The following is a 23,546-nucleotide window of genomic DNA, read 5'->3' as shown; positions in this document are numbered from 1 at the left end:
CTTCCAGGATGATAATCTACTCTTGGGCATATCACTAGAAATAAATGAAAGCCTTCTATTACTTCCAATTCTAATATCTTCTTTCACCACCACCTCCTATCTTTCTAATTAATAACCTCTAATACAGAAACACAACTACCTTTTGACCATACTGATACCTACAGTTCATTGATCTTCCCAAATTACTCTCACTAACTTTGTGTCCTGTTTTTCCTTCTTAGCCTTTAAGTTCCATGGTGCCCCGGGCACATCGCTATGATCCATGCCTATGATTCACCCTCAGGTGACGTGCTCAACATTAGTTGGACTTGTTTGTCAAAAGTCAAACCTATTTGAATCTAACATGTTGTTTACTTAAATTTAACTTCTATGTATTTTATTTTTTTGGTACCGGGGATCGAACTTGGGTCCTTGCGATTGTATAGCAGGCTGTGGAACCACTGAGCTAAATCCCCGGCCCCAACTTCCATATATTTTAATGTGGCAAAAGTAAGCAGGTAAAAGACTGTCACCTAAAATTTCCAACTTCCTCTAATCATTTCCATGTATTTCACTAAAGAACAACAACAATATAAAGCCACATGAAGGGAAATTTAACTTTCATAAACTTCCAGTAACCCATCTCTTCAACCTGCATTTATACCCATATGTTATGCTGTTTCTTCTATTACAAATGAACAAATTTTTACTGCAATATAACTGGGAATGTTCATACGAATGATGGCACATTGTGTTAATAAGATTACTCAAATTTGACTCTATGAATTAGATTTTGAAGAGTTTGAAATATAACCTGAATGTTTTATAATTTATGAAAAGTCATGAACACATTTGCCAGATTAAGCAGCAGTATCCAATAGAAGTATTTATTTATTTATTTATTTGTACTAGGAATCAAACTAAAGACCTTGTGTTTGCCAGGCAGGCATGGTACCACTGAGCTAAATCCTAGCCCTATCCAATAGAAGTATTGATGATAATTGTCAGGTAAAAGGGCTGAAGACCAAGACCAGACCAGGCCACAACAAGCCTTTATTAGGGGAGTAGATCTGCTGGGCTGTCTCTGAACAAAGGAGAGACAAAAGGCAGCATGGCTGGGGCAGGGAGAGTCTTTTATAGACAGGGGTGGGGCTTGTAAGGGCTGAGGTGGGGTTGAGTGAGGTAGTGATCAGGGAGTGGAGGAGCTGGGGACATCACTAGATGGTAGGAGGTGAGCGAGTATTAGGTTACTCTCTAGGTGGGACCAGGGGCATGCTGGGAAGAAGGGTTTGTTCTTTGGTGGGAGCAACCATCTTGGCATGACATCACACAGGGGAGGGGGCAAGGCACTGTAGGAAGAGGGCGGCTACTATACATAATAGCTGCTGAGGTAGTGGGAGACCTATCAATAATGAAAATGTTTAATATTATAATTAGTAGTAACAGTTGTTACTGAGCTTTTGAAATGTGGCTGGTATGGTGGAACAAGTGGACTTTTCATTTGCATTTAATTTTAATTTATTGAACAGACCAGTGTGGTTTGTGGCTACTAAATTGGACAGCACAGTGTCATAAGAGGAATATTGGAGAATTGGGAGACATGAAGGCCAATTAGGAAGCCATTGAAATTAGCCTAGGTGAAAGATGATCAGAATTTGATTACAGTCCACAATTGTTTTAGCAGTATTTCCCAAATCCAGCAAACTGAAAAGTGAAATTACTTTTGTACACTTATTGATTTTAAAATTTAAACTAACTTGAAATGATTTGATATCAGTGTCTGCACTGTTGAAAATATTTCATTTTATGTTTTTCAGTTAAAAAGTTCTTCATCAGCCAGGGATTTAGCTCAGTGGTTCCGCTGTCTGCCTCACAAGCGCAAGGTCAAGAGTTCAATCCCCAGTACCAAAAAAAAGAAGTTCTTCACCTAAAAAAATAATGATATTCTAATGAACTGGTTATTCCCTAGATGTATTTTATAGTGCCTGGTAGATGAACTTATTGCCTTTCTAATATCTGAATAATATTTTCATTGTGAAATCTGGTATGTGATCCTAGAAAATATGGATAAAGTTTAGAATCCTGTAGCAAGAATGGAAATAGATGGGGTAGAAAATTTCAATGGTATAATCAATAAACTCTGGCTGCCATGTGACATTGAGAAATGAGGGGTAAAGTAACATTAGAATTTTTATTTTTTTGTTTTTATAATGCTGGGTGTTAAACCCAGGGTCTTGTGCATGCTGGAAAACTACCACTGAGCTTCCCTCCAACTCAGGTATTTTCAGTTTTTAAAATTCAGCTTAGAGGTTAGTGGTTAGTATTAAAAATTGACCCAGGAGGAAGGATGTATTTAGACCTGAGAGGAGAGATCTAGAGACATAATCAATTCCGTTTTGCAGATTGAGTTACAGTTTTTGTAATGTATGCTAATTAAGACTATTCATCTGAATATTCAATCATTACCCTTTCCCTGTGTCTGCCATCCATAGAGATTAAACAGATTTTTAAAACGAAAAATGAAGAGTGTACTGATTTTAATTTATATTTAACAAGAAGCTTCATAATAATTATATATTTAACTCATATATGGGACTTTAGTTTTCCTGCTTTCTTATTCATTACATCATTTTTACAATAAATATTTTGCAGAACTTCCATACTACTTTGGAATGAAATTCAGTAAATATATCTATACAGTTATTAAAATAAATACTATCCTGGGCAGGGGTTTGGCTCAGTGGTTCTGCTGCCTGCCTTGCAAGTGCAGGGTCCTGAGTTCTATCCCCGGTACCAATAAATAAATAAATAAATAAATAAATAAATAAAATCCCAATTGTAATATAAATCAGAAAGAAAAGGGAAATAATAAAGAAGTATGTTGTTCAATATGTAAGTGCTCAAGAATGAATACACAAATAATACAATGGAAGAGAAAGATACTTATGCCAACAATTGTGCCAGAAATTGGTATTTACACTGGTAGTAAATAGTAATCAAATGTCTTAAATTTATATTAATGTCTTAAGATTCTACACAAAATTTTTTATTTCTAAAGTGATTGTGTCCATAGACAGTTATATGTGTGTGTTACTCTAAAACACTGCAACACATATATTGTTTATGTGAAAAATCGCCATTATTAATGGTAGTACCTGTGCCTTTACCTTGAATGGTTGATGGATACTGTAAAATGTTTACCTGAGTAACGAAAGGCAATTGTGAACACAAAAATGGCTACCAGAAATTTAGTAGTCTTTTTTTGCTCCCAGTTCTCACGGATTATATTACAATAATATCAATTACTACAGTTTTTTTAAAAAAATTAGCCAACACAACACAGTCCTTCCACATCCATCCCTTACCAAGTTCAGATGTGCACAGTGATTAAGAAAATGGGAAGAGAAGAGACCAAATTTTTTTCTTTTCACTATTGAAGGAAAATAAAACAGAGTATTTTCTTTTTTCTTCTTTTTATTAATTATATTGGTACATTTAAGGTATAGAATATAATGACATTCATCATTGGAAACTTGCACATTTACATAATCCATCTTGGTTCTTATTTTTTCCCCCTTCCCCTGCCCTCCCTTCAACCCCTCCACCCCTCCCTATCTACAAAGACTTTGTTTCCATTTTTTCTTTTTCTCATATTAATTCTATTCCCTTCTTTCCTTTCCCCTACCCCTCCCATTTCCCCTTCCCCTCTGTACCTTTTCTTCCTATTTCACATTATCTATTATATCTTTTAGTCCTTATTTACACTTCCAGTTTCTCACACCAGAGAAACTATTCAGTATTTACACATGTGTCCTATTTATTTCACTTAAGAGTATTGCCTCAATGTTTATCCATTTAGATATAAATGTTTCTAATTTCTCATTCTTTATTGCTGAGCAGTATTCCATTTTATAAAAAAAAAGCCACATTTTCTTTATCCAGTCTCCAGTTGACAGACAATTGGGTTGTTTCCCAGTTTTAGCTATTAGGAATTGTGCTGCTATGAACATGGGTGCACATATACCACTGTGGTATGATTCTTTTAATTCTTTGGGGAAGATACCCAGCAGGGGAATAGCTGCGTCAAATGGGACTTCCAGTCCTAGTTCTTTGAGGTATCTCCATACTGATTTCCACAGTGGTTGCCCCAGGCTGCACTTCCACCAGCAGTGTAGTAGGGTTCTTCTTTCCTCACAGCCCACCAGCATTTGTTATTGGTTGATTTCATGATAGCAGCCATTCTTTCTGTGGTGAGGTGGAAACTCAGAGTTGTTTTCATTTGCATCTCTCAAATGACCAGTGATGTTGAACCTTTTTTCATATGTTTATTTGCTATTTCTACTTCTTTGTGTTAGAAATGTCTGTTCATTTCACATGCCCATTTTTGGATTGGGTCTTTAAATTTGGGAGGTCTGATTTTTTTAAGTTCTTTGTACATTCTAGATAGTCGACCTTTGTCTGAGGAACACCAGGTGAAAATTTTTTCCCACATTGTGGGTTGTCTCTTCACACTGCTGGTGGTTTCTCTTGCTGTGCAGAAGCTTTTTAGTAAGAAGAGTTCTCACTTGTTGATTGTTTGTACTAGCTCACGGCTAAGTGAGGTTTTGTTCATAAAATTTTTTCCTACACCAATGTCTTCAAGAGTTCTTCCTAACCTCTCTTCCAGTGGTTTAGTGTTTCTTGTTTTAGTATTTAGATCTTTAATTCATTTAAATTTGTTTTCAGTAGTGCATTGTTCAATTTCCATGTGTTTATTAAATTCCTGAGGTTTCATTTGCTGTTGATCTCCAATTTCATCGCACCATGATCTGATAATATGCAGGGGATAACTTCAATTCCTTTGCACTTAAATATGTTCTATGAGCGAGTATGTGGTCTATTTTGGTGAATGACTTGTGTGCAGCTGAAAAGAATGTGTATTCTGATTTTGTGCAATGGAATACTCTGTAAACATCTGTTAAGTTCATTTGTTCAAGAGTTTGATTGAGTTCTAGTATTTCATTGCTTATTTTTTTTCTAGTTGATCTATCTATTTGTGACAGTGAGGTATTGAGGTCCCCCACTACTATTGTATTAGTGCTTATATGATTTTTCATGTCCATTAGTATTTGTTTTATATAGTTGGGCACACTAGTGTTTGGTGCATATATGTTTATGACTGTCATCTCTTCCTCTTTGATCGTTCCCTTTACAAGGTTGTAGTGTCCTTCTTTGTCTCTCTTAATCAGTGTTGGTTTCAAATCCACTTGATCTGAAGAGAATAGCTACTCCTGCTTTTATTGGGTTCCTGTCACATGGAGTATTGTTTTCCACCCTTTAACTTTCAGTCTATGAGTTTCTTTTTGAATTAAGTGTGTTTCTTGTAAGCAGCATATTGTTGGATCTTGCTTTTTGACCCATTCTGCTAGTCTATTTCTTTTTATTGGGGACTTGAGACCATTAATATTGATGGCTATAACTGATATGTGTTGACTTATCATTGTTGTGACTTTTTCTTTCTGTTGGATTCTCCTCCTTTGTGTTTAATTTCTTGTCTTGCCTGGATTCATTCTTCTGGGCTTCCTGGGGTTGTCATTCTCATTGTCTTTTCCTAGCATATTTTCTGAAATTTTTTGGAGTGCTGCTTTGGTATTCATAAAGTTTGGTGCTCTTTGTCATGAAAGTATCTTATTTCTCCATGAATTTTGAAAGACAGTTTTGCAGGGTGCATCAATCTGGATTGTAGATTTTTTCCTTTAGGGCTTGAAATAAGTCATTCCAGGCTCTTCTTGCCTTAAGGGTTTGCATTGAGAAGTCTGCTGTGATTCTGATGTGTTTTCCATTGTATATGACTTGTTTCTTTTCTCTAACTGCTTGCAGAATTGTGTTCTTCTGTTGGGTTTCTGGAATCTTAACTATTATATGCCTACTTGTAGATTTTTTTGATCAAGGCTAGTTGGAGTCCTATATGCCTCACTTATCTCTATGTCAAGTTCTTTTTCCCTATTTGGGAAGTTTTCTGCCATTAGTTCTGTGAACAGTTTTTTTATGTCAACTGCATTCTCTCCTGTTTCTTCCTTGACTCCAATCACTCTGATGTTATTCTTCTTTGCATAGTCTAGCAGCTGCTGGGTTGATTTCTCGAGGTCTCTTACTATTTTTAAAAAATTTTTCTTTTCCTAGTCACTAATTGCAATCCTGTCTTGTATATCTGAAATTATATCCTCACATTGGCCCACTCTGCTGTGTAAACTTTCAGTGGAGTTTTTAATGTCCTAGAAATCTGTTTGCATCTGTTTTATGGGTTCCATTTGTTTCCTGTTTTGGATTTCCATCATATTCCTCAATTCCTCTATTTTCTTATCTGTGCCCACTCTAGATTTATTAATCATGACTTGTACTATGTGCACAGTCTCTACTGTTATCTGAGAAATTATTTCTGATTTCATTTTTTGCAGGTCCCCTCTGGTTGCCAGTTCAGGGAGTCTAGGTGATTGAGTATCAGATTGTTCCATCTTGTTGCCCTTTGGGGTTCCCTTAGGTGATCTGCAAGTCTGCTTTTGGGACTTATTTATGTGCCTTCTCATTTCAACAGATGCAGCCTGCTGTGCCTTTGTTGAGGTGACTGTTTGCTCACCCAGTGGTCTTGAATTCTCAGCAAGCCACTGAGCAGCCTTTATTCTGCTGCTCACCATTACACCAATTCCTGGGTTCAGAGTGGTGGCCTTCTGAATCCCTGAGCTGACCTGTTGTCTGGACAAGTTTCTGGCTGGGGCCTGAGCACACTTGGGATGGTATCTAGGTGTGCCCCTCGCTGGGGGCCCTATGTAGCTATTGTCTGGGAGGGCCTTTGGTTAGGGGCTGTGCACCCTAGTTTCTGTTGTCTGCACAGGCTATGGCTAGGTCTCCTCATACTTATTAATAGTATCTAAGTGAGCCACTGAGTATTACTTGTGTGCCTGTACAGCTCTTCTCCAGGAGGGTCCCTGGCTGTGGCCAATGGTATGAGAACCTCTGGCTGAAGCCTGTGTGCCCGTGCAGTCCCTTTCTGGGTGGGCCTTTGGCTTGTGCGGGTGTGCCAGACCTTCTGGGGTCAGGGCGGAGCCCTGGCTGGGATTCTCCTGCATCTGCGCTGGTCTGGACCACACAGCTGCTCCACAGGATCTGCCTGCATATAAGGATGGAATGGTGTGCCTCTGGCAGGAGCCCGAGTGCCTGTGCAGGTCCTCTCTGGCCAGGCTCCTGGCCCGAAGACAGGGTATTTTCAAAGTATGACATATGTACCCCTTATTTTCACATTCTCCTACTGGAAGAAATACAGTTTGTATATCACAGTAAGGGAAAGTTAATACTTGAATGTAATATTGCACATGTGCTAATTACTTTTTCCAAATTTTCTCTTATAGTTTAGATTTTTAAAATTCTATTTTATGTTATAATAAATGTACATAATTTTCTCAGATCATATGTTCTGATTTTTGGTTCAAACTTGTGGGTCTCATGTGTTGCTGTCATATGAGTCTAAAGTAACAGCAGTCCACATTTAGCAGTTTCTTACATGATTTTTCAGAGATTAGGCATACACATTAAAAATTATTTGGAGAGATATTAAAGCTGTGGTTTAAATAGACTGTTCTTTTGTATACCTTAAGTACACTTCTCCAATTTCAAATTTTGATTTAGAATCTTTCTTGAAAAGCATTAAGTGTCATGGTTATATATTTTTGAAATTCTTCTTAAAGATCTTACAACATATTAATGGGAGGAGAGGGGGATGTATATTAGGATATCCTAGATATTTTTGAGAGTTACTTCTCAGATGTAATTATAGTACATAATTTTTCCATGAAATGTAAAAAAAATGAAGCAATTAAAGGCAAAAGAAAAAATAATGAGATCTTCCATACATCAAATTATAAAAACAAGACTAAGGTCATTACTGATACAGCCAGAGCATTTGCTAAACTATTTTCCAAGTAATCTTTTATTATTTATTCCTAAATTATACAGTGTTTATGTTTGGTTTACAGATCTGGCTCACTGACATCTTCAATCTCTGATTCCTTACTTTAGCTATAATGGCTATTTTCTGCCTAAGAATATGTTTTCTTAGAATTTGAAATATACAGTACTTGATTTCAAATACAAGTTATATTTGCTCACTTGAGAGAGAAGCTTTTGTTTTTAAAGTATGCAATGCTTTATTCACTTTTCTAAATGTGACTTCTGTAGAATATCAAATAACTGGCTTCTTGGACCCTCATTCCCATAAGACAATGATATTCCTGGGCTGAGTTTCATCATCCCCTGTACATGTGACTTGGATTCCCCTACCCCAAGTGCCATCATCTCTGGCACACTCTAATGTTTTTATATCATTGTATTTTAGTCACCATTTATTTTAGCTATTATCTTCTGAGTTTATACACTCAGATCTTGAGTATAAGGCATACTTTCTACTTCAATCTATTATAGCATTAATTTTTGTTGATTAATATTTTAGTTGTTTTCACATCATGAAATCTATTATTTTTATTCTATGCAAATATTGTTACCACACCATTTATGTCCAATGTGGTTTGGTTATGAATTTGGAAAATCAGTCCAGTATTATTGTTTTTAATACTGTAGAATGAATAGAACTAAAGGAGACTTAGTAAGTTATCAGATGCATATTCCTGACTCTACTCCAAGACTAGCTACACCTCATTTTGTACAGATGAAGTGTAGAAAGATTAAATATTTCATCAGAAGTTTCTAGTTTTGTTAAAGATAGAATTAGGACTAGATACTTATGCTCTCTCCATCATTTAAACCATTCTCTAATACTATGTTACGAAGCATTTCCTAGGGCTACAATTCCAGATCTGAAACATCTCTAAAACAAATATGTTTATTACGGGTTTTAACCAGTATGTTTTAAGTATTTAAAAATATTATTCTCCCAAGGTAAATTATTCTAATTGATCTATTTTTTTTTTAAACAGATCATGTTGTTTGTGAAGAAGAGTTTAAGTACGCCATGTTAGCTTTAAACTGTATATGCCCTGCAACATCTACACTTATTACACTACTGGTCCACACCTCTAGAGGGCAGTAAGTATATTTTTTTCTTTAAAATAATATATTTTAAATTACTGAAAAATAATGTAAGCATGGTTATGTGATTTAGAAATATAGTAAGCCAAAGTATTCAGCAAGATATGTAACTATATTAACATACATGTGAGTTACCTTTATGTGGTAGATATAGATGTTTTAAGGGGTCCAAGCATAGAAAATTGATAGTGATTTGCTGTCTTTTTTCAGTAATCTTGAAATAATTTGTTGCATCCTAATTTTAAAATGTCCACATCATCTGTTAGGTCTAGGATTAGGGCATGGTTTTCGTTTTCAAGGTTAATGCTTATTGAATAAAACTATTAAAAGCGATTCTGACAGTCACTAGTATATTATATTAAAGTCTACTTTTTATCTACCTGAGGTAAGTTTTTTGTATATAATTAACTTCAGAATTATAGTTTTATTATTAAGAGTAATTTTTAAAAATAGTACATAATAAATAATTTCATATGTATTTAAAGTTAGAGGAGAGAATGTTGTATCTTGAGAAACTTTTTGTTGTTTGTTTATTTTGACAGTTTCTCAAAATACAGAATTTTAACTTAGGGTATCAAGGAAATATAAGGAGTGAAGATAATCCCTGCTCTTAAAGAAACAAATGCACTACATTTCATTTCTTTCTCTATTCCTAATTTGGTATTTCAGAAAAAATGTTGATATTCTAAGTAAATTGCACTGAGTATGATACTTATGTTTATGCTTCTTTAAATGGAATGAGTTAATTGGTGGTTATTTAAGTGAAGTGCCGAGAGAAATAAATCCAGGACAAGCAAAATTCTTCCTTGGGATTTACAGTAGGTGGAGTAAATTGCTAAAAGCATAAAAATAGCAAATGCCCAGTGATATTTTAAAGCAGATTTTACTATTTTTCTTCTAGTAGAATTTCTGTTCTGTTGAGACAGTAAGAATTTCCCAGGAGCAATTTTCTCAAGTTTTGAATAGAAATATTTCTATTCTGTACATTGACAAGCCTTTAATTTGTGCAGTGGAAAAGTTGCAACAAAAACATTAATGTAATTCTTTCTTCTTTGAAAAATATAATCAGCATTTTCATGCAGTTAAAGTACTGCAAGATTGTTTAGACACCAGTTAAATGCATAGTCAGAAAAGTTTACCTCATGTGCTCATTATTTTGCCATATCATCTTTGTAACAGGCTATACAACTATAACTAGGAATATCTACTCCAAATCTATTTTCATACATGCAAAACAGAAAACAAGGTCTACCGATGGTACTATTTCACATGACTCATAGACTGAAGCTAAATTACATTGTATAACTCATTGTAAATATTTTTACTGACACACAACTTTGCTTGGTGAAAAAGTGTATAGTGTAATGTAATAAGAATATGTAAGAAGAACTGGATTTTTACCCATATATGTGTTTTTAGGTTGTTGAAGACTGAGAAAACGGAAAGCTACTGGTATCTAGGAACATCTGAAAAAATATTTTGAGTAATAGAAACTTTCTCATTTTTGAGAAAGGATGAGTAAAAAGGTGTGAAAAGAAAATGAAACATTTTAGAGATGATCATTTTCCTAGGTTTGTTTATGAGCTTAAAGAAAACAATGATATGCTATTGTATAGAAAAGATAAGAAAATTTCTTCTACATACATTTGTTTATGTGGATGCATTTATCTATTTTTGCTGGCTTTTAAAGTCTCATTTTTGAGGTAAATACTGCTAAAGAGAAAGATTAAAAAATGCAAGAGGAGAGTGGAGGATGGAACCTAGAGGTTGAAATATCTACACCTGGTAAAGAGAAAATTATTATTTTTTTCCTAGAAAGCAATGAAGGAGGAAAAGGTGATTTCTAATAATTTTACTTACTTGTAATAAGGAATAGTGTATTAGTTAAGAATGTGTGTGATACATTAACATCACAGGTAGTGACTAGGAATGGGGATGACATTCATGTTATACATTCCATAGTCTGGGAATCAGCAATATCATTGGAGCACTTTGCATTTCTTTTAATTCTGATATATTTAGCAAATACATCCTGAGACATCAAATATTTGAGATCAAGCTTCTTTAGAAGAGAAATAAAAAGAAGTGTTTTATGAAAGATTTTGGAGTAGCCAATAAAGTTTTGTTATGCTCACATAAAGGAACAATTATTAAAAATTACATTTATAGTGACAAACTGTGTTTTTCAGTTTTTCATTAAGGTTGTAACTATAGTTTCGTATTAAAATATGAGGTTGATTCTAGCAATGTAAACATACACATATTTATTTAAAATTAGATACTTATTCCTGTTAAATCATTAGGTTACACATCATATGAATGAAAAGTAAAGAAAAGGAACTTAACAGAGGATAATCTGCGTCATATAATTAACTTTGCCTAAATTTTATATGATAATGACCATGAAAGTCATTGCTAGTCATTAAATGAAGAACTCAAATCTGGGATGTAAAATTGCCATGATTAAAATAAGGAAATATCAAGTATAACGGCAGTGTAGTTCTTGTGTTGTTTATTTTTATAATTGTTTATCTAAAGTTCTATTATGTTTCAAAAAGAAGAACAGGCATGATTCAGAAACTTCTTTTACTAAAATAATAACTAAAATTAAACTTTTTGAAAACCATATGTCCCAATTACAAACAAACTTCTGTCTTCTAGTGTTCATACTGTAAGTGGAATTCACAAATTTAGGGAGGAAATGTGGTTGAGAGGAAAGAACGCCAGTTTTGGCAGGCTGAAATGGTTGACTCACTGACTGCTAAACCCAACTAATATTGAGCCAATTACATGCTCAATTTAATCTTTAGTCACTTTATGTGGAAAGTTGAGATAATAATTTTTACCTAATTCGTGACTGTTTTCATTAATTTTGAAATTACATATTGAATGTTAAGTACGCTACAGAACCATACCAGATGTTATGTATACAGAGAGTAAACCAACAGAAAAATCTCTGCTTGCAAAGGGTTTTTAGTTTAATTAATAAGACAGATAAACCAAAATAAATAAGAATACAGATATAATACGTATGTAGCTTTGAGAGGCAATAGTGCTGTGAGGAGAAACTAGAGAAAGACAAGCAGGAGAAGGGTGCAGCAGCTGATCTAATTTAAATTATATGTCAGAAAAATCCTTAATAAGATACTGGCAAACAGAATGCAGAAGATCATCAAGAAGATCACACACCCTGATCAAGTGGGATTAATCCCAGGGATGCAGGGATGATTCAATGTACGAAAATCAATCAATGTAATACACTATATCAATAGAGCCAAGGACAAAAACCATATGATTATCTCCATAGATGCAGAAAAAGCATTTGACAAAATCCAACATGCATTTATGATAAAAACCCTACAAAAAATTGGAATAGATGGTCTCTACCTCAAACTGATAGAAGCCATCTATGAAAAACCAACAGCCAATATCATACTAAATGGTCAAAAACTGAAATCCTTCACACTAAAATCAGGAACAAGACAAGGATGTCCACTGTCACCACTCTTGTTCAATATAGTTCTGGAAACATTAGCCATAGCAATTAGACAAGAGAAAGAAATAAAAGGAATAAAGATAGGAAATGAAGAAGTCAAATTGTCATTATTTGCAGATGACATGATACTCTATATAGAAGACCCCAAGAATTCCACCAAAAGTCTTCTAGACCTAATAACCAAATTCAGTCAAGTAGCTGGTTACAAAGTCAACACACAAAAATCAATAGCTTTCCTCTACACCAATGACAGACTCACTGAGAGAAATAGGGCAAATAATTCCTTTCACAATAGCATCCAAAAAACTGAAATACCTAAGAATCATCCTAATGAAAGAAATCAAAGACCTCTTCTCTGAAAACTATGGTACTCTGAAAAGAGAGATTGAAGATATCAGAAAATGGATAGACATTCCCTGCTCCTGGGTAGGAAGGATTAATATAGTGAAAATGGCCATACTTCCAAAACTGCTATATAGATTTAATGCAATTCCAATTGAGATCCCAGCAGCATACTTCATCGACCTTGAGAAAACAATCCAAAAATTCATTTGGAACAGGAAGAGACCCAGAATAGCAAAAGCAATTCTAGGCAACAGAGACATGGCAGGGGGTATCACAATCCCCAACCTGCAACTCTACTACAAAGCTACTGTGATAAAAACAGCATGCTACTGGCAAAGAAACAGACTTGAGGACCAGTGGAACAGATGAGAAGATGCAGAAACAAGGCCAGACACACTCAGCCATCTCATCTTCGACAAAGAAGCCAAACACCCTCACTGGAGGAAAGAAAGCCTCTTTAATAAATGGTGCTGGAAAGATTGGGCTTCAACTTACCAAAGATTCAAACTAGACCTGTATCTCTCACCATGTACTAAACTAAAATCAAAATGGATTAAAGATCTAAATATTAAAATAGAAACTCTGAACCAGTTGGAACAGAGGTTAGGTAGAACCCTTGAAGACATCAGTGTAGGAAAAGATTTTATGAACAAAACCTCAGTTGCCTGTGAACTAGCACAAACAATCAACAAGTGGGATCTCTTCTTATTAAAAGGCTTCTGCACAGCAAGAGAAACCACCAGCAATGTGAAGAGACAACCCACAATGTGGGAAAAAATCTTCACCTGCTCTTCCTCAGACAAAGGTCTACTATCTCAAATCTATAAAGAACTTAAAAAGATCAGACCTCCCAAATTTAAAGACCCAATCCAAAAATGGGCATCTGAAATGAACAGACATTTCTCAGACAAAGAAGTAGAAACAGCAAATAAATACATGAAAAAATGTTCCACATCACTGGTCATTCGAGAGATGCAAATGAAAACAACACTGAGATTCCACTTCACTCCAGAAAGAATGGCTGCCATCATGAAATCAACCAATAACAAATGCTGGAGGGGTTGTGGGGAAAGAGGAACCCTGCTCCACTGCTGGTGGGAGTGCAACCTGGGGCAACCACTGTGGAAATCAGTATGGAGATACCTCAAAGAACTAGGACTGGAAGTCCCATTTGACCCCACTATACCACTGCTGGGTATCTTCCCCAAAGAATTAAAAGAATCATACCACAGTGATATATGTGCACCCATGTTCATAGCAGCACAGTTTGTGATAGCTAAAACTTGGAAACAGCCCAAATGCCCATCAACTGGAGACTGGATAAAGAAAATGTGGTTTTTTTTTTTAAATAAAATGGAGTACTACTCAGCCATAAAAAATGAGAAATTGGAGACATTTATAGCTAAGTGGATGCACATTGAAGCAATACTCTTAAGTGAAATAAATAGGACACATGTGTGTAAATACCGAATAGTTGCTCTGGTGTGAGAAACTGAAAGTGTAAATAAGGACTAAATGTATAATAGGTAATGTGAAATAGGAAGAAAAGGGGCAAAGGGGAAGGAAGTGGGAGGGCTAGAGGAAAGGATAGAAGGGAATGGGATTAATATGAGAAAATGGAAAAATAGGAACAAAATCTTTGTAAATAGTGAGGAATGGAGGGGTTGAAGGGAAGGCTGGGCAAGGGTGAAAAATAAGAACCAAGAGAGACTATGTAAAGGTGCAAATTTCCAATGATGAATGTCATTATATTGTATACCTAAAATGTACCAATGATTAGAATGAATAATCGATAATGTAAAATAGGAAGAAAAGGTCCAAAGGGGTAAGGGTAGTGGGAGGGGCAGGGGAAAGGAAAGAAGGGAAAGGAAAAATGATGAGAAATGGAAAAATTGGAAATAAGGTCTTTGTAAATAGGGAGGCATGGAGGACATGAAGGGAGGCGTAGGAATGGGGAAAAAATAAGAACCAAGATGCATTATGTAAACGTACAATTTCCAAGAGAAATGTAATTGTGTTGTATACCTACAATGTACCAATAAAAGAATTTAATACAAAAAAAAATAAATTACATGTCAGACTCATTATGGAATTGATATTTCCTCAAGTGCCTGAACAAATTAAAGCAATAAACATTCAAGTATCTGAGATATGAATTCTCAGGTAGAGGGAAAAGCAAAAACTGTGAGATGCAAGAAAACAATTCTGATGATTTGAAAAATACTTCTGATGATTTGAAGAACAGTAAGTAGCCCATTGTAGTTACAGTAAGTTGAGGAAAAGGACAAATATTAAAAGCTGAGATGAGAAGAGAAATGGCACCAGGTCATTTGGACTTTTACAAAATATTGTATGGATATTGTCTGTCACTCTCAGTAAGATATCATTGAATGGTTCTAAGACTCCCAAGTTTTGATCAGTATGTGGTCTGAAAGTGATGAAGGAATCTGCATCAAGGACATAAATACATGAATTTGACTTTAATTGGCATATAAATATTTGGAGCAATGAAACTATGTAGTGAAATCAAGGATTTCTTGAGATTATGGAGCCATGCCCAGCCATAGTGAGTTGTCTTTCATTCTGTCATTGGCTCTGTGCATCTGCATCAGTCAGATTCTGTAATATCTTAGTTACTTATTGCTCATTGCTGAGACAAAATACCCAACATCCAAAGTTAAAGGAGGAAAGTTTCATTAGCTCACAGTTTGTAGAGTTTTCAGTCCCTAGATGGCTGGCTCTAAGTCAGGGCAGTATGGCAGAGGGATATCACAGAGGAGAAACAGTTCATGGTATGGCAGGCAGGCAGGAAGCAAACAGCAGCAAGACTGTCTTTTCTCTCTCCCTTTATAGTCCTTCCAGGCTATAAGACTACTGATTGGTTTAACCCACACCCAGGTGAGGCTTCCATCATCTGTACCGAGAACTAAGTTAAACCCATTTATCTATCACACATCCTTAATCCCAATATCACACACCCTGGATCCAACCACCTCAGAAAAGCCTCACCTAAGAATGCTTTGGGCGAACATCTTGATACAAGCCATAACATATAAGTATCAAAATCAGCCTTTCAAATGATGTCAAGTTTGAGTGGTTGAAAGGAGCCAAGAGAGATGGTTGTAGACACAGTAGACAACTCCAAACTATATGCATTTAGGATGGAATGGGAAGAGTCTTAGGCTTTATTCATATAAAAAGTTTGAGAAACAATGTTACTCTCCTTACATATATAATGGGGAGTAAATTATAACTTTGACATTTTAGCAGAACCAATTTTACAATGTAATTTTGTAAATATGTTCCTCAAGGGTGGTTATTTCATAAGAAATCTTTCATTACTGGGAAAATATGTTATTAAGTTTTATTTATTGTTTCAAAAGTAATGTTTTAAGAATGGAAGAAAATTTCAGAATACTTGGTTCATATTAGTTTTCCTTAGCTTTCAAACTTATACTGTACCTCTAATCAAGAGAAAAATATTTGTAAAGTTATAGAGAACTGGTTGTATTCAACTTTATATAATGAGTATTTATTCTTCAGTAAATTTTAGGTCTTGACAAATAATTATTTTACTAGATATTGCATAAGAATTTTGAAAAATTTGCGAGCATCACGTGAACACATTAAGCCAGAATTTGGTGTAATTAATTTGTGTGTGTGGTAAATAAATTGTAGTTTTGTTATCATACAACTGCCAAATTTGTGTTCCAAGGAAGAATTAAAATTTTTGGATGGATGTTAATACTTGCCTTGGAAAACTAAATTACATACTCAAAGAAGTTTGAGAAATACTAGCTTAAACACTGTTTTTAATCAGTTTTCCCCAATTTTATTTGAACTGATTTTAGACTCACAGAAAAGTTGTAAATATGGTACAAAATATTACTACTTACTCCTTTCATAAAATTTTCTCTAATATCATACATTTTGTAGTAATAGTACGATTATCAAAATGAGAATCTAAAACAGGTACAGTATTATTGTCTAAGTTATTTACTTTGTTTTAATTTCTTCAGATTTTCTATTAATTTAAATTTCTGATCTAGAAACCTAACCAATGTCTGTATTGTATTTAGCTATTTCTCCTTAGCCTAGTCCAATCTGCAATAATTTCTTTGGACATATCAGAGTCAGTTTAAATTCATGACTTTTTATCCATACACACAAAAAGATATATACAGAAATACAGATCTTCATTAGTTTGTGTCTGTCACAATATATGACACAAACTTTCTGGCTCTTCCTGAATGAGCCTAGAAACAATGACACCCCAGTAGCAATTAACAAATTTAATGCTTAGATCTTGATTACTAAAATCATTCTCCAAAAGCAGTACCTAATACCCCTTGGTGTATTGGTGAACTGAAGGATGGCGTAAGAAAGAAACAAAATGAGCCCAGAAAATCTTGTGATGCCAGAAAGTAAGGAATTTCTCAGAATAGTGTGGAGCTTGTCCCAAGAACTCAAAACCCAACATAAATTAGTTCCAAAAAATTTGAGCTATAAAACAATAATGGTAACATTAGATTTTAAACCCTAAAATAAAAAAGGAGGCCATACTGATTAGTAGTGTAATGTAATGTAATGTAATGTAATAACTAACTAATAAGGAAAAGGGATAGCTATTTCTTACTAAAGAATTCCAACTAACAATGAAAGAGGAAAGTATTAAGTCACTATTAGGCAAACACCATAGTGTTATTCTTATGATTACTCTCATGGGTGCTAATAATAGTGTGTGAGAATTCAAGCAGAAGCTGTGTACTTCTGTTGTCTTGACATATCACACCAAGATATTTTATAAGGATGAAGAAAAAAATTGTAACTTTACAATAGAGAAACTGGCCAAATACCACCTTAAACAAGGGACTAAGGTAATTCACCAATAAAAAGATATGTCAGAAGACCTGCCACACCTATTGAGTGAGGCTGAGTTAAATTGCCATTACTGAAAAAAAAAAAGATATATCAAATTTATGTAGCTCTTCTCTTGATACACTAAGAAGAACACAGCATTTGTCATTCTCCTTTCAGTATGCGTCTTCATTACTTTTCTCATTGCTGATTCCAAATACCCAACACCCAAAGTTAAAGAAGTAAAAATTTATTTCAGCTCACAGTATATAGAGGTTTCAATCCATATTTGGGTGACTCCAAGGCATTCCAGCATGGCAGAGGAGCATCAAAAAGGAGAAACAGTGCATGGCAGGGCAGGCAGAAGGTAGCAAGTAGCAGCAGCAAGACTGGCCTCCCTCTCTCCCATTATATTATATCCAGGCTGTAAGCCTATTGATTGGTGCTCCCCACACCCAGAGTGGGACTTCCATTATCTACTCCTTAATCCTAGTATCACAACCTTTATCCACATTCATGCATCCCAATCCTCCTTTGAAAGATTCACACGTTAGCTGTCTCCTTTCCTGAAGAAGGACAGCTGCTTATCCCATGGCAGCCAGGAAATAGAGAAGGGAGGAGCAGGGGACAAGAATCCAGTCTTCCCTCTTCCAGGCACATTCTCAATGATCCACTTCACACACTCCCAGCCTTCTTTGAAACTCCCCCCTATGGCTGTATGAGGCTTTAGGGGGGCATCTAGATACAAGCCACACAGCCTTTCTACCAAGATTTCCTAATCATGAGAAAACATCAGACCCACCCATATCGAGAGCGTCCTACAAAGTAAGTAACCAATGCTATTGAAAATGTGAAAGTAGTGAAAGACAAGGAAAAATTGAGAGTTTAAAACTTTATTTTTAAATATTTTACTTAGCTTAATTTACACATCTTTAGATAATATTTTGATTGGAAGAGTTCTCCCAATAAAATCTTTAAGAAAATATATATTTTGAAAAAACATAGACCAAAGCAAAAGGAAGGCAAAACTTTTTGAACACACAAAAGATCTGGGTCATAGTAGTCAGAGAGGGCCAGTGGTTTTTGGACCCTAGGTCAATGACTTCAGATAAAAATCAATCACGAGTCCTCCCATTTCTCTTACACCCAGACATCCAGAGTATCCAGTTTTGATCACTGTGATGAGAGAAAAGGAAAATCCAATGTCATTGCTGCCACCAGGAAAAGGTTGGAGTAAAATCATTAGGGAGGGAAAGATAGGTTAGAGGGAGACTTTCTCCCTTTAATCCTGAGCTTCCCACAGAGGGCCTGGAGAGTCAGGTGTCATGTGGATGGAAGAGAAAGTTTCTCCGAAGTAATAGGGATTATAATTACCATCCTGACTGCCAGAAAGGAAAAGAAAAAAAGGGTGGAAGAGCATGTTCAATGAGCTATCTTTAGCTCTATTGGAAATTTCACACTCAAAAATTATGACAGAGAACTATATTTTAGAATCTGGCAAATCTAGTTCAGTCACTATTCTCCTGTCTGTGAATAAAATAGAATGCAAGTGAGCGGTGAATGGCACTTTGATTTCCCTTTATTGTGAAGCACACAGACACACATACACAAATTAATGTTTTAATGTTTAAGTTCTACACATCAGCTAATTGGGATATACAATTTGAATTATATTTGATATAACTTTAAAAATCCAAACTATGATTTCCATTACTAGAGTATTGTGTAATTTACAGTTGCATCCGTCATGTATGAAATCATTAACAGGTTGCTTTTCCGAACCTCACATCACCTTCCAGCTGTGGCTCCACGCCATTAACAACTTCATAACCTTCAGAGAGCAGCAAGTGGATGCCTTAGTCTGCTTTCCTGTCTTTGGGAAGGAACACCTGACAGGTGCATCTTAAAAGAGGAGAAGTTTAATTTTGCTCACAGTTTCCAGTGAGTTCGTTCACACATTCGCTGTCTCCTTCCCTGGAGAAGGACAGCTGCTCATCCCACGACAGCCAGGAAATAGAGAAGGGAGGAGCAGGGGACAAGAATACACTTCCCTCTTCCAGGCACATTCCCAATGATCCACTGCCAATTAGTCCCCACTTCCTAATAGCACAGGTGGACTGAGCTCAACGATGAATCCACTCATGAGTTTAGCACCCCAGGACCCAACCACTGTTCAAATAGATGAGACTTTGGGGGGCATTTTAGATCTAAACCACAGTGGTGGTGAAATGGCCTTTATCAAAGGGTGTAACTAAATACATAATGGCCCCATGCCTCCTCTGGTCTCCTGTACTTCTCAGGTAAACAGTGTCACTATCCTTAATCCAACTGGTGACAACGCCAGTGTCACCTAGTGGTCAGTCTACTGGTAAGCCTTCAGTCCATGACTAACACTAGTTATTAGGGCACACGTCTGCTCTGCCTACTACCTTGCAGGCTTTCCTGTGAAGGACCCCGACAGGATACACCTGCCTCTTACTCATCACTTTGATGTCACCTTGGGCTCTCAGATGGCCTTGAGCTTATGTACGGGCTCAATAATATATCTAAGAGACTTTTATAGATTCTTTGTATTCCAGACATATCTTCCTGTGTGTGTGTGTATGTGTGTGTGTGTGTGTGTGTGTGTGTGTGTGTTTATACGGGGTGCTGCACTGGCTCTCATCTGGCTACAAAAACTAATCATATTGCACTGCTTCATGCTTCAGCATAGGCTGCTGTTTAGCTAACTACATCCCAGGAAGGAATGTGGTATTCCGACATCTGAACTACACAAAAAGGCTTCATTTTTCTTTTGTCCCATATCTGTTTCTTTCTTCTTACTATGGGTATGCATTTCATTTCATCAAGAAACTACATAGGAGTTCACACTTGCTCTTCTAAAACTCCCACCTCTGCTACTCTGCTCTTAACTGCAGAGATTTTCTTGGCTATGGTATTAGTTTGCTAGGGGTCCCCCACAAAAGACCAGCAGACTTACACAAAAGAGATTTATGTTCTCACTGTTGTGGGTCTAGAAGTCCTAGATGAATGTTCAGTTTCTCCTGAGCCTCCTTTTTCTTGGCTTGCAGACGGCTGCCTTCCTGCTGTGTCCTCACGTGCTATCTCTTCTCTGTGCCCACATCTCCAATTTCTTTCTTTTTTCTTTTGCCTGACTTTCATTTTCCTATGAGGACACGTGTTCATTTGGTTCCGGGCTCACTTTAACAGGTTTATTTTAATTTAAACACTTCTTTTTAGGTTCTATCTCTGTCGGCATCCACATTCTGAAGTACTGGGGAACCAGAGTTTCAACAAATGCATTGTTGGAGGGTACACTTGAGCCCATATTGAAATGGGAAATTTCAGGTTCTACTGAAACACAGCTTCAAGTTGTTCTTGTTTTCTGTGTGTCACTAGGTCTGCTGGCTCCATAGAAGCCCCCTCTGATTATGAGAACTTAAAAAGATCATGTGGCTCTCTATCCCTAGTGGTCATCTCTTCCATGACAAAAACAAAAACAAAACGAAATAAAACTCACTACAAGCCTAGAGTTATGAAGTAAGGCAAACATAAGAAAGGGAAATGATAAACTTCTTAAACTTACTCTAATTTTTTATATTTCCAGATCCAATGAAAACTAATGTATGCCAAAAGATAGGCAGAGGAAGGCATTTTATTAGGTATATCTAAAATAGTGTAATCTATGTAACTACCTAGGAAACACTACCTAAGCACACTGATTAAAAGACCAACTGGAGCATCAGACATAATTTGAGGGATCCGTGTATTGCTGTGGCCTTATGTTCCTCTGCCTGGACAGCCTTTAATAGCTCAGCATTCACTATTACATTAGATCTTAATAGTTCTATGTAAATATTTCTTTAAGATTTTCTATGCTCTATGCTCTGGTACTAATTTATTTTTATATCCTTACCTCCCATGATTCTCTTATACATTGCTCATTCTCCAAATAACATGATCCTAAATATACTTTGGAGTTTCCGCCTTCTATATCTTTTTTAAATGCAGTTCTCTGTGCTTTGAAAGCATTTCTTCTGCCTTCCTAGAAGATGTTTTTAAATAAAAAATCCTATCTTCTCTTGAATATTTTTAAACTTCCCAATTTAATGTGATTTTTCCCTTCTAAGAATGTACATATAACTCTATTATATTTTGCCAGGTTATAATTGTAGTCTTTTAAATTATCTTTATTTTTCCCTACTTAGTAGGTTGTAATATAATTCAAGTTAGAGAACATGCTTTACACATTTTTACACATTCTATAATGTTTCTCCCAACACAATTGCTCAATAAGTATTAGGTAAATTACTGAAGTAAAAGATGCATTAAAGGTAATTATTTGAAGCCCGACTCATATTTCCTCTTCAGTGTTTGCTGAAAAGAAAAAATAATGCTCTCTCCTCTACCTGTTTCTTTAATTACCTGGTGTCCAAGATAAATTCTTACATTTATGTGTATGAAAACCATACTGCATGTCAGCACCACAGATATTTATTCATAAAATTTGCCACTGAGAAAGGGTCAAGTCAGACATTGAATCTCAACAAAAAGTGTGAACATTTCAGAAGTCACACGAATGTGAATAAATTGTATAGAATGGAGATATATGTTTCCCCTCTCATTTAAAAGAAAAGGCAATTAGGGCTGGGGATTTAGCTCAGTGGTTTTACCGCCTGCTGCGCAAGCGCAAGGACCCAAGTTCGATCCCCGGTACCAAAAAAAAAAAAAAAAAAAAAAAAAGGCAATTGTAAACTCCAAGAAATCTAAACTCTAACAAAACAAATGAGAAATTATTGGAACATTCTGGAGTGGCTCAGGGGACTGACAGAAGGGCCATGTAATTAATTATAGCACCCCCCTGGACTCTGTGGTGAACACCATAGCAACAGTGAGAATAATCTAATCACTCCTTGCAGGTTTTTCACTTGTAATCTGAAGGGGTGATTTATTTATAAGTAGTATGAAAAATACAAATATTTTCATCTTTAACTGTAAAAATTGCTGTACAGAATTTATAGTTTTGGAGTAAAAGTAGAGAAAATATGGAAGAGAAATGAGTGGCTCATATCCTCAACTTACAAAATGGAAAATCAAGTCTGTTTCTATACCTAGTGGAACAAAGTTTTAAGTATGTTGAGTTAAAAAGTAACTAGTACAGCACCGGGGATTTAGCTCAGTGGTTTCGCTGCCTTCCTCGCAAGCACAAAGTCTCGAGTTTGATCCCCAGTACCAAAAAAAAAAAAACCCAAAAAAACCCAAGTAACTAGTACATCTGAAATTGCAACTTGACAATGAGCCACATTCTTCTTGTAGATAGGTATCATTTGGCGCCCTCCATAGCTTTTTTTTTTAAAATTTTTTCTTTGAATGTGTGTTTCAGTGGACAGGGCAGCAACCAACTAACCACAATTCTGAACATTTGATCTGGTTTATATTTTCACTTTATTGAGCTTGCTCTGTATGAAACAATTTCAGAACACTGCTAAAGGAAAATTAAAAATAACAGTATGATTATGAGAACTGTCCTGAGGAATTTTGTTTTATACGTCACAAGATGAGATCAATGTATATAACTCAATGATACAGTAATAAAATTTGACAACATTAGCAAGAGATACCTTAAAATTTTTCAAATCAAGCTTAGGACTTGGAAAGGTGTGTTTTTTGATTTTTATTTTTGATCAAAATTTGAGGTATAAATGAGGTAAAATGAAAAATATAATATTGAATTGACTTAAGGTATTGTGGTTTGGCATTTCATTCATTCATTCATTTAGTCATTCCATAA

At 35.6% G+C, this 23,546-nt stretch overlaps 1 protein-coding gene across 8 annotated transcripts in view; it reads left to right on the top strand.

Annotated features, from left to right (window-relative positions):
• Kcnt2 (potassium sodium-activated channel subfamily T member 2) overlaps positions 1–23,546 on the top strand; it is a 394,041-nt gene that overhangs the window by 243,750 nt on the left and 126,745 nt on the right. For all 8 annotated transcript variants that reach the window (XM_087193836.1, XM_087193839.1, XM_087193837.1 and 5 more), the window contains exon 14: positions 8,946–9,054. In XM_087193836.1, coding sequence (XP_087049962.1) covers positions 8,946–9,054 — 109 coding nt within the window. The remainder of the gene's footprint in view (positions 1–8,945; positions 9,055–23,546) is intronic.

The sequence above is a fragment of the Heterocephalus glaber genome, unplaced genomic scaffold (genome assembly GCF_053883595.1).
Source record: "Heterocephalus glaber isolate CG9 unplaced genomic scaffold, H.glaber_assembly_v1.0 deba00001600, whole genome shotgun sequence".
In the NCBI taxonomy this organism is placed as follows: Eukaryota; Metazoa; Chordata; class Mammalia; order Rodentia; family Bathyergidae; genus Heterocephalus; species Heterocephalus glaber.
Note: the sequence above shows the minus strand (reverse complement) of the source record. Positions and strands in the feature narration are given on the sequence as shown.